Source organism: Macaca thibetana, chromosome 5, assembly GCF_024542745.1.
Source record: "Macaca thibetana thibetana isolate TM-01 chromosome 5, ASM2454274v1, whole genome shotgun sequence".
Classification (NCBI taxonomy): Eukaryota; Metazoa; Chordata; class Mammalia; order Primates; family Cercopithecidae; genus Macaca; species Macaca thibetana.
The window spans coordinates 83,003,029-83,015,248 of record NC_065582.1 but is presented as its reverse complement, the minus strand read 5'-3'; the positions used below and the strand labels follow the sequence as shown (position 1 = coordinate 83,015,248).

At 41.9% G+C, this 12,220-nt stretch overlaps 3 protein-coding genes across 7 annotated transcripts in view; 2 read left to right on the top strand and 1 right to left on the bottom strand.

Annotated features, from left to right (window-relative positions):
* The window catches only part of PPA2 (inorganic pyrophosphatase 2), a 1,020,900-nt gene that overhangs the window by 493,979 nt on the left and 514,701 nt on the right, over positions 1-12,220 (bottom strand). The gene's annotated exons all lie outside the window — the stretch shown is intronic.
* AIMP1 (aminoacyl tRNA synthetase complex interacting multifunctional protein 1) overlaps positions 1-12,220 on the top strand; it is a 524,679-nt gene that overhangs the window by 100,009 nt on the left and 412,450 nt on the right. The window lies entirely within an intron of this gene.
* The window catches only part of NPNT (nephronectin), a 77,496-nt gene continuing 75,179 nt past the window's right edge, over positions 9,904-12,220 (top strand). For 4 of the 5 annotated variants that reach the window (XR_007725829.1, XM_050791486.1, XM_050791487.1 and 1 more), the window contains exon 1: positions 9,904-10,243. Coding sequence is in view for 4 of the 5 variants with exons in the window: in XM_050791486.1 (XP_050647443.1) it covers positions 10,173-10,243 (71 nt within the window). In the remaining variant the exon portion in view is untranslated. The remainder of the gene's footprint in view (positions 10,244-12,220) is intronic. The other variant, XM_050791488.1, reaches the window with a different exon arrangement.

The following is a 12,220-nucleotide window of genomic DNA, read 5'->3' as shown; positions in this document are numbered from 1 at the left end:
TCAACCATTATGGAAGACAGTGTGGCGATTCCTCAAGGATCTAGAACTAGAAATACCATTTGACCCAGCCATCCCATTACTGGGTATATACCCAAAGGATTATAAATCATGCTGCTATAAAGACACATGCACACGTATGTTTATTGCGGCACTATTCACAATAGCAAAGACTTGGAACCAATCCAAATGTCCATCAATGACAGACTGGATTAAGAAAATGTGGCACATGTACACCATGGAATACTATGCAGTCATAAAAAAGGATGAGTTTGTGTCCTTTGTAGGGACATGGATGCAGCTGGAAACCATCATTCTCAGCAAACTATTGCAAGAACAGAAAACCAAACACCGCATGTTCTCATTCATAGGTGGGAACTGAACAATGAGATCACTTGGACCTAGGAAGGGAAACATCACACACCAGGGACTGTCGTGGGGTGGGGCGAGAGGGGAGGGATAGCATTAGGAGATATACCTAATGTAAATGACGAGTTAATGGGTACAGCACACCAACATGGCACATGTACACATATGTAACAAACCTGCAAATTGTGCACGTGTACCCTAGAACTTAAAGTATAATAATAAAAAAAGAAACAGGAAAAAAGAAAAACTGATAGGAAATACCAAAACAATAAATAAACAACTAAGCTGGAACCTTGAAATCAAACTCAAATGTTAACAGTTGAGGGACTATGCTTTTATTTTCTGCATATTAAGTTTATCTTAGTCCTGCTTCTTTCCAAAATGGACTTGGAGAAAATCCTCAAGAAATCACCATATAAAATAAGGCTAATAAAACAGAGAGAAAATCAAGACCAGGGCAAGCATGGAAAGAACACACATGCTAATCTACCCTCAGAGTTAAAATAATTCTAGTGACAGAATTTAACTCTGAGATTCCTGGCAGTCACAAAAAAAAAAAAAAAAAAAAAAAAAAAAAAAAAAAAAAAAAAAAATTTCTCTTTTACAGAGATTTTAGGTTCACAACAAAATTGAGCAGAAAGGACAGAATCTTCCCATATACCTTCTGTCCCTTGGTGCACAACCTCCCCTGTTATCAACAGGTACATTTGTTATAAATGATGAACCTACACTGCCACATGATTATCACCTGAAGTGCATAGTTTACATTAGGTTCACTCTTGGTGTTGTACATTCTACAAATATATATTGGGTTTTGACAAATATAGAATGACATGTATCTACCATTATAGTGTCATACAGAATAGTTCCATTTCCCTAAAAATTCTCTGTTTTCTGCCTAGTCATCCTTCCCTCCAACACTGGAAACCACTGATGGTTTTACCATTGCCATAGTTTTCTGGAATTCACTTTTAAAAGGAAAGTTTGATATAGTATGTTTAATGAGAAAAGAGAAGGCATAACATTTTCTCAAAGAGACAAAATTTTTTGTAGCCCTAAATTCTATAAGAAATGAGTTACCTGATGGGATCAAGATAGATACATCAGATAACATCCACAACAGTCTTTCAGAAGGTATAGGCAGATCTCATTTGACTATTTCTTGTTTAAAAAAAAAAAAAAAAAAAAAAAAGGTCATAAAAGCTAAAAGTTCAAGTCAGTAAGAGAAGAGTCTTCCAAGTTCTAAATTTAGTTATAAGAGACTAGTTTGATCAAAGGTTAATACTTATGAAACCCAGAGGAGTTGACAATGTATCTCCCATCTAGACTCACTTCCATAAATATTTATTTTAACAAGGATTTTTACAAGCACTAAAGTTTTGTAAGAAAAATAGGTCTTCTGTGTTGTTTGAGAACAGATGCATGTTTTGGAGTCCAGAAGGGTAGAATGACAATTTATTATGAAAGGTGAAAAGCTAAACTAGTACTTTCTCAATGTAGCAGTGCGATGCAAGGGTATTTTAGGCAACTTTACGTTAGCACAAATACTTTGATTAAAAACTCAATTGTGATTAGTGATTCACAACACAACATGCAAGATCTGGTTTAGGCACAGGAAATGTTAATGTAAGTGTTTGCAATGGTCTGTCTTGGAAATAGAAAAACCTGAGTATAGAACCATTAAATTTCCAGCAGGAAAGTCTCCACTTGAGTTAAGGAGGCAACTAATATTTGTTGAGTACTTACTACATGTGTCATGTGCGGGGCTACGTACTTTATGCAATTTACCTAGTTTAACTGGGTGAGTTACATGTTAAGAATTCCTCAGTGAATATATTGACTTGCTGTATGAGGAGAATCCTTGACTAAATGGACTTTGAAGAATGATTTTCAAAGAAAATATTTTTTTCAGTAATGTCATAATGTTTAGCTATTTTCTGACAGTAATTAAATACTAAGTTCACTGGCTTCTTGAAGAACATGGAAAAAAGAAGGCTATGCATTCAATTAAAGGTTTTCATTTTCCTCCTTGGCACACTAGAAAAATACATAATCCAGTTTCCCTTGCAGTTAAGTTGGGGGCCCTGTGATTAGGCAGTGGCAAATGGCAGACCACAAATCCCCAGGTCTGATTGCCCATGTTCTCTCTCTCCCTTGTCCATGTGTCTACAAAAGAACTCCTAAAAGAGAGAATGATGGAAGGAGCTCAGATACTTGAGTGGCCACTTACAGGGAGTTATTTAAGAGAGCTGTCCAACCTGTATTAAACTTTGCACTATTGAAAGGAATTTTTATTGTGTTAAGCCAAAGATGTTGGGAGTAGTGTGTTACAGGATATAAGTAGCTTTACCACTCCTGGTTTTGTGATACTAAAAATTTATTGTCAACATAGAATAATCTTCCAATTTTATAAATAAAAACATAAAACAACAATTTAAAAACGTATCAGATCATTGACACAATTTTTTAAAGGCTGAAAGGTTAAAATATAACTACTTTGTAACACTTGAAACTGCTTTCTTATTTGTTGGTCAGCCATTTCTGCCTATTTCAGTTCTTCTTGTGATATTAAAATGGAAGTAAAGGTCCCTTAAATATGGTCTTCTATTTTCTTTGGCAAAATTATTTGAAAATAGGTGAGAAACATCCACAGTAATAGCTGTGCCTGAAGCTGTTCATTTCTCATGTGTGCTATATTAGACCAAAAGATCAATGCTGTATTGGTCCATTTTCACACTGCTGATAAAGACATACCTGAGACTTGGTAATTTCCAAAAGAAAGTGGCTTAATTGGATTTACAGTTCCACATGGCTGGGGAAGCCTTACAATCATGGCGGAAGGCAAGGAGGAGCAAGTCATGTCTTACATGGATGGCACATGCAAAAAGGGAGCTTGTGCAGATAAATTCCTGTTTTTAAAACCATCAGATCTCATGAGACTCATTCACTATCATGATAACAGTGCAGGAAAGACCTGCCCCCATAATTCAATCATCTCCCACCAGGTTCCTCCCATGGCATGTGGGAATTGTGGGAGTTACAATTCAAGATGAGATTTGGGTGGGGACACAGCCAAACCATATCAAATGTTTTCAGTTTGTAAAGAGAAAGTCAGCGTAAAATTTTGAAGATCAGTCTTTTAAGTTGGTAATTTTTTCATATTTTTAAATTTTTCATATATATGTGTATTCGCCCATATTTAAATTACCAAGTTTTATAACTATGTAGCTTATTGAATATTCTTATTTTTTTCTATAGGGTTTAAACGACTATATGGTCTAGTTATATAATCATATCATCTTCAGATAATGAGAACTTGGCCTCTTGCTTTCAAGTATTTATATATATTTTCCTTGTCTAATTACATCAAATAATATTTCCAGGATATTCCAAAATAAAAAATAGTGATTTCAGCACCCTCTTCTTGTTCCCGACATTAATAAGAATTCTCCCGAGATTTCACCATTATATAGTATTCTGGCTTTTTGTTTCAGATAGAAATATATCTCAATAGATCCATCTCTCTTCTATGAATAGGGTTTTTGTTTTTGTTTTTTGTTTTAATCTGGATTCTATAGTGCTGATCATAGGGTCTGTAGCACCCTTAAGAGGTCTTCTTGAGTTTAAGTAAACTTTCAGGCTCACGAGACTATCATGGCTACATTTGGCATCTATTTATACAGAAGGATACAGGACAGTGACCACAGTTGGCAAGTGTAGCATCAAGTGTGTCTCTTTGGTGGAACACTTTACACAGCAGTACAGCTCAGGTGTAAGATGTGACCCACTTTACACGGGTGGGAAACTGTCCTGGCTTGATAGACTCATGCCCCTCTGGAGCGTCTCTTGTGACAACCCCTTAGGCATAGTGCCCAGAGTCCCTTCAAGGGATATGCCCCTTAATAGTCACTGTACACAGGAGATCCAGTCATTTGCTAACAGGTGTATTTGGTTCTTGCGGTTTAAATGTGGTTTACCAATCAGGGGGCCATTTTAACCAGCAATATAGCAACAGATGTAGCCATGCATAGATAACTAAATATAGTTTTTATCAATACGTTCTAGATATTCTGTACTTTCAGTTGTTATTTATAATTTTTTATTTTGACTTGAAGACTGAATCTAATCTCATCTCACCTCTAAAGTACTTTGCTTTTGAAGTTATTTTCTCTTTTCAAGACAGTAGAATCAGGCACTCATCCTCACCATTCCACTAAAACCAGCCTTATCAAGATCATCAGCGATCTCCTTATCAAGTCTGATGATCACTTCTTAGTCCTGATCTTATTTAACCTTTCTATCTTTGGCTTATAAGACAATATACTTGCTTGAGTTTCCCATTACACCCCTATCTCCTCCTTTTCATTTTCCTGGATTTCTTCCCTACTTAAATTTTGGAACATCCTTAGTTCTTAGTCCTTAGTTCTCTCTCTTTTTTTTTTTTATTATTATACTTTAAGTTCTAGGGTACATGTGCATAATGTGCAGGTTTGTTACATATGTATACTTGTGCCATATTGGCGTGCTATGCACCCATCAACTCGTCAGCACCCATCAACTCGTCTTAATTAGATTTCTTCTCTCTCCCTCCACTTTCTTCATTCTACATCTACATTTACTTTCTCTCATCCAGTCCCAGGGACTTAAATACTATTGTGACTAACAATTTACATCTTGAGCCCTAGGCTCTCTGAGTTGCAGAGTTGTGCAGCGTACTGCCTATTTGACTTCTCCACTTGAATGTCTATAAGACATCTCATACTTTACTTGTCTGAAGTGTAACTTCACATAATAGTCTGTGGTGGCGACTATTAGTTGCTCTCTAAATTCTGCTCTTCCTTCTTCCATAGCGATAGAAGGTTGAGTTAATGACTAGGCTATGTTTTCCAGTCTCCCTTGCAATTGTATGTGACCATCTGATCTAGTTCATCCCAGTGAAACTGAACAGCATTAATAGGTGCTATTTCCTGGCTCTAGTCCTTATGAGAACAAGTGTGCCTCCTCCATACTTTCTTTTCTTCCATCTCACTAGCTAGAATGGTAACTATTAGAGTGACTGTGAAGGTGAGAGAGTCACTGTCAGGTTGGGACCTGAAAGACCTCATGGAACAGAGCTGTCCACCAACCTGATACACTCACTTCAGACTGTTACATGATGAAGAAATAATTTCTATCTTTTGAAAGTCATTATATTTTGGGTCTCTTTGTTACAGCATTTTAACTTTTCACCTTAACTGACATAGAAATTGGTACCAGAAAAGAAAAGATGATGTCTTAATTTAAAACCCTGCATTTTCTTAATGGTTAGGCAAATTTGCAATTAGAGATACAGGTAGGAGGACAGAGCAAAGAGTTTTTTTACTCCACTTATGATGGGAAGTCATTGGAGGGATTATACAGTTGGATTGTGGTTTTACTAGGCATAACTATAGCTGCTCTGTGTAGGCTAGAAAGCTGGTGATGCTTATGCTATTTCATAAAACTGTTATCTATAATAACTTGGAAGGCACATCACATATCCAAGTCAAAGGAATATAGTTGTAAAAAATGAGAATGTTAGCGTACTTCACTGTTCTTTGTTGATTTAAGTAAGGTATCATAAGAAAGATGAACTCAGGTAAGAACTGGTTGCTTTGCAAGCAGAAATGGAAGGAAGTGAGAATGTCCAGAAATTTAGGGCCTCTCAGGGCTGAAGAAGACAGCTGTTTTTGTGACTCAAACATTAATAAAAATGAGGGGATCCAAGCCTTGTGGCAAGGATCAGAGTAAGGTATCGCCTTCCTAAACAACACTATTATTTCAGCTAGCCTCAAGGTGGCCTCCATTAAGATGAGAAAGTAAAGTATGGATACAAGGAAGCAAAGAAATAAAGCAGGCTTCAGAAACTAGGACTAGAAAAGACTTTGCTGTTATTTCCACAAGCAACTGACTGGAAGCAATTAGATCAGAAGCTTATCAGTTTTAAGGAAATCTAGTTGCCACAGAAACATGAATCTGTTAGCTCCTTAAAGCAATACTCAAGTCTTCACATTTTTACCAGCAGAAAAGGCGTTGTAAATGATATACAGCCCCCTAGGAAGGCATTTTCTCTAACAGTTACTTCTGATATGGCTATGGAAGATTATGGAAGGTAGTTCCTCTAAAAGAAGCAGAGTATCCCAATTGTCTAACAAAGGCACTTTCTGCACTGCCAGAACAGAGTCTCCATAATTCTTGCTCAGCTAGGAGTCAAAATTGCTGTGAACAAGCAGCTATGTGTATCTTTCTCTTAATAGGAGCTTTTAAAAGCAGTCATCCTACTGTGTATGGGGTGTGGGAAGAGGGAGCAATATCTTGTTTAATGGTTTGTATGACACCAACTATGAGAAGTCATTTCAGAGCTTGATGGAGAAAACACACCGCTTTTCCCTCTGCATGGACACGGGCTCCATCCCACACCCTCATGTGGCTCTCTCCCTCACTTCATTCAGTCTCTGCTCAAATGTTACTTCCCCAAAGGTGACCAAAGCACTCCATCTACAATCACACCTCCATCATTTTCTACAGCCCTAGCCTCCCTTCATCCTCTCGTTACTCCTTTTTCCTCTCTACATAGTCCTTTTGTATTGCTCCCCCACTGGAATGTAAACCCTTTCAGGGCAGGACTTTGTTCTTGTTCTTAGCTGAAATCCTAGTACCTAGCTAGAAATTGCCAATACATTATAGGTCCTTAATAAAGATTTACTGAAAAGAGAAAGGACTATGAACTTCTAAATTTTAAAGGTTTGAAGTTGTGTTTGTGTCGTTCTATTTTGCTATTTATATGTATCACATTGTGGCTGGTCATAGAAAATTATTTGTGCAAGAGAAAATTGGGATTACTGCCTGCAAGGTGTCATTACCTGGTAAGAAGCCTAATCAAAAGTTTTTCCTCCTAAAACAATAGAGTTATTGCTAAAAGCTAGCTGTTTTGATCTTGTTCTTGTTCGTTTGTTTTTAAGACTGAGATAATGAAATGTCACTCCCATGGCAACTCTGCCTCTTTTTTGGAATGATCTTTGGTGGTCATAGTTGCAGCATAATAACCAGTTAGACCTTGGAAGTCCTTTAGAGTCTCCTTATTTCATGATTCAACAAAGACTGGTATAATTAGCTACATTTTACTCAAGGGAGAAGCTAAAGTTCACCAGGCAGAATTCAATTTAATCCAATCCATCTATTTAATCTTTGCTGAACTTAAGCCTTGTGCCAGGCATTGTGCTGGGGATATAGTGACAAGATAGGCACTGCCCTGGCCCTTCTATTGGTTAGACTAATGTCTCACAGGACCCAGAGTGGTAGGGAGGGAATTACAACACAATACATTAAGAGCTACCTTAGAGGATGCAAAGTGTAATAGAAATATATAAAACACTAGTCTCAGCCAAGCAAAAAGTCAGAAAAGGCTTCCTGGGAGAGTGTCAGCTAAATTTAAACTCAAAGGGTAAGTGGAGACTGTCCAAATGAAGAAGGAAGAGGAATGGAGTGTTTTCTAGGCCAAAGCAAATATATGGAAAACAAAAGAAAGACACATGCAGATGGGGCATTACACTTTTTCCTCCAGTTATTTATCCTGTTTTCACCCACCACTCTTGCTCTTTTCCTTAGATCTCCAGTGTTTTTAGCTGTATATTACCCCCTTTCTCCCTAATCATCCATTGCTCCAGTGAGGTTTATTTGTAAATCTAACCCAGGCACCAACTAACCAACCAACAAACAAAAACAGCTAAGGAGTAGCCACTGGAACCTGGAACCATGCCTACACTTACAAAAATTTGATTTTCTGCAGAAAAAATATTTGGACTCCTACATTTTTGGACTTCATTAGAAGGACCTGAAATGGATGACACCAAGCTGTTTGCCTAAAATAATGTCCCAAGCCTGAATTGGCATGGATCTTTCTTGAGATTAAAATAGAAACTTGTTTTGCTAACTGAAAACAACTTAGAAATCAAAGAGTCATTTAAGTTGAAACCATTATTTTTCCTTTCCTTGAAGAAAATTCCTGTTTTTACACACACTGAATGATAGGGATAGTCAGATCACCCGCCACAGAACTTTCCATTAAAAATCTGAAGTTGTAGAAACCTCAAAAAGAAAATGAAGATGGGGGAAAACGTTTGTAATGTAGCAAATGAATGGAACAAACATTTATGAGTACCTACTATGTGCCAGACAGAGTTCTAGATACCCGCCTTTGTACAGCTTGCATTCTAGCAGAAAGAAAACATACCAACAAAAATCATGCAAGTTATATAGTAATACAAAAGATGAGTGGTATGGAGAAAAGACAAAGTAGGGCAGGCCAAGAAGCATCAGAAGGAGGGCAAGTTAGAGGTTTAAATAGGATGGTCATGACTGGCCTCCTCAAAGAGGTGTGACATTTGAGCAAAGACTAAAGGAAGTGAGGTTGTATGCCATGTAGATATTTGCAGAGGGCAAGCTGCAGTTTTAAATAGGATGGTCACGATTGGCCTCCTCGAAGAGGTGACATTTGAGCAAAGACTGAAGGAAGTGAGGGTGTGAGCCATGTAGGTATTTGGGTCCAGACAGAAAACAGCCAGTCACTGGCCCCAAGGCAGGGGCATGCCTGGAACGTGCAAGAAAGGCAAGGAGGCCATGGACTAGAGGAAGAGAAATTAGGACATTGAGAGGTATGGGAGATGACAGATGATCACTGCACAAGGCTGTCACTCGAGGTAAGGTTGGGAAGAGGGGTAACTTGACTGGACTCATGTACATCTTAGGATAATCTTGTTTTCATTTGAACACAGTCCTTTATTTAGCACAATACTTTTTACTCTGCAACAACTGAACAATGATTACTTAAAATGGTTTCTAAGTGATCCCCTCAAGATCAGGCAGCACAACACTACTAGACAGTAGCAGCCCTTCCTCTCTGGCGGGCACTGGTCCCTAGAGGGGCAGTCCTATCCTAATGTGCTCGGGAGTTGAGCTGGTAGAGATAGAAACAGTCTGCTCATTTCTTCTTCAAAACCCGACTGGAGAGCCAAATATTTCTTTTGGTTAGTTAAAAAATAAAAAATATGCCTTTGCCAACTCTGTGGGAAAAGCAAACTCCCAGAGTTTGCCTTTGCTAATTTGTCCAAGTCGTGCTGTGGTTTCAGTAAATGAAGACACTGTTCAGCTCCAGCCCCATGAACCTCTCTGCTCTAGGTCTTCTCCGCCCTCCGGTGAAAGCTACTGCTCGCCCCTGCAGTCACCACCTGTTCGGGCGGAACCCTCGGAGCTTGCACCTACGCCTCGGGCTCCTTTCCTCTTCGACTCCTTCTTTCCCGCTGGGCACCCTGCTTTCCCTCTCCCAGAGAGGGTTTGCAACTTTTCTCCCAGGCTGGGGCTCGCCCTGCTTGGCTAACCCCCAAGAGCCACTGCCTTCCCGCAGCGCCCCTGCCCCGGAGTTGCCTGCCCCGCTGGGCCCCCGGGGAGGAGCCGAGCGCGCTCACCCTTCGCCCCGGGCTGGGGGGGCGGCGAGTCGGGCGCACGCGCACCCCCTGCCCGCCCCTGGCGCCCCTCCCTGCGGGCGACGCAGCTCCCCCTGCAGCGCCTCCCCTAGCTAGGAGGGAACCGGAGGGGGCTCCCAGCGCCGCGCAGCAGACCTGCTTCGGCCGCACGCCTAGCCGCTGCCCTCCGGGAGTGGCAGCAGTAGCCCGGGCGGCGTGGGCTGGGGGTTTCCCGAGACTCTCAGAGGGTCGCCTCCCATCGGCGCCCACCACCCCAACCTGTTCCTCGCGCGCCACTGCGCCGCGCCCCAGGACCCCCTGCCCAACATGGATTTTCTCCTGGCGCTGGTGCTGGTGTCCTCGCTCTACCTGCAGGCGGCCGCCGAGTTCGACGGGAGGTGAGCTGGGCCCCGATGATCCCTCTCCTCCTTCCCGCGCTAGTTTCACACTCACTGTCTTGGGTCACTTTTCCCCGCGGAGTTACGCGGACAGAGAGGCGTCTCCCCATCCAGAAGTTGGGCCATCGCACAGCGTGGCGCGAGGAGAGCGGTCCAGCGGCTCCAAGTGCCCGCCCGACGCGGGGCGGGCGCGCCCCTGAGAGTCTGGGACCCCAGCCGCGGCCCCCCCGAGGGCGACTCGCCCTGGCTCGGGAATTAGGAATGGGGGAGAGGAGCGGCTAGAGCCCGGGATCTCAGCTCGGAGGGCGCGGTTGAACCACCTACGCCGAGGTGACGCGCGGAACATCCCTTACCCGAGAAACTCCCGCGCCTGAACTAGACGGCTCTTCAGTGAGGAAGCTTCCAGGCGCCCGGGGGGAGGTCCGGGCTCGGCTCGGGGCTCTCGGGGCCGCTCACACAGAGGGTGGGCGCGAGTCAGCGACTGGGCTACGGGGGAGATTTGTGGGCCTCCCCATTTGGTTTTCTTGAGGGAAGGAGGCTCAAAATGAGGACCGGAGGGTAGGCGCTCCGTGAGTGTGAGCATGAGTGTGTGGATGTGTGTGAGAGAGCGCCCACACTGCGCTGCTCCTCAGACCCGGGCGAGCCTGACGGCGGCGTGCCGTGACAGGTTCCAACAACCTCGGGCCGCGTCTCCGCTGTCACTCAGCCGGTCCTCCCGCGCTCCGGGGCCGCTCCAGTGTGTGAGAGACACTGGGTCTGTCGGGAGGGTGTGCTCGGTCCCCCTCATCTCCGCGCAATTACAGACCAGGCTCGCCCCGAGTGCAGATGGCTGCTGCGGGAAGAGGTTTTACTCTGGCGCGCACCGCCGCCCGGTCGCCTTCCTTCAGCGACTCCTGCCCCCACTCCTCCGTGTAGGTCCCTGCCTAGTCCTAAAGAAAGATGCAGCACCTGTTTTACCTGCAATCTTGGAACGAATCAGTTCCACAATTGATTCGCTTTCTTGTACCCGGAGGCGAACGGAGGGGAACCAGTGGAGCGCCAAGAAAAAGCACAGCTGCTTGTTTACTACCTGGTCGGAGGAAATAGAAAGTTCGGGGTTATTTTGTACTTTGGAGCTGGGGGTAGAAAAGGCAGGTAAAAGAAAAGGGGAAATGAAAAGATAAAGAGACTTTAAGAAAATGTGAGAGCAGCCAGAGTCTAGACCTTTTCATTTTATTTTTAAAAGCAATTCTGTGCTCACATTTGGGTATATTATGCATTTCTTGCACACATATTTGCAACAATAAACCCATCACAAGATATGCATATGATGTGAATGCATATAGCTTTTTGTAACTTTAAAAAGATGTCTAAAACAGCCAATTAAAATGTTGATACCCAGAGGAAAAAAGTCATTTAGGTGTGACTCTAAACAAGGAAACAATTTAGCAAATAATGTGTCAACGTGTAATCAGGTATCCTGAAATCTGTATCCTGAAATTACTTTCTTTAGGCATTATTTACATTAGAGAGGAAAATACTATGAATTGTTGTTCTAAGCAAGTTTCAAACCACAAGGACACTTGAGTTATCAGCTACACTTTAAACTCTCCTTAGTTTTATTTAGACTTTTTTTCTAGTACTTTTTTTGTTTTTTTTTTTTGTTTGTTTTTTTGTTTCTGCCACAGTTATGTCTCAAAAAGAGCTCTGTTACACTTGATTTTTGAGAAACCTTCTTTCTGCTCCTCCCCCCATCCACCTTTTATATAAGGCAGAAATTTTTTTCTGCTTTGACATGTCTTATTTAATACTTTTCAGTTTATGGTGAATCAGTCAAACCTGGCTTTCCCCCCAGTAACAGGTGTGGGTCTCTGAGGACTCTGTTTTATTTCAAGCTTCAGAAACTATCCTGTGAGTGGCAGCCTTGAGAATTGTTGGTGTTAGCTGGTGCTATTTCTAGTTAAGAAAGCATCTTTCCCTCCCCTTTTTTCTCCTACC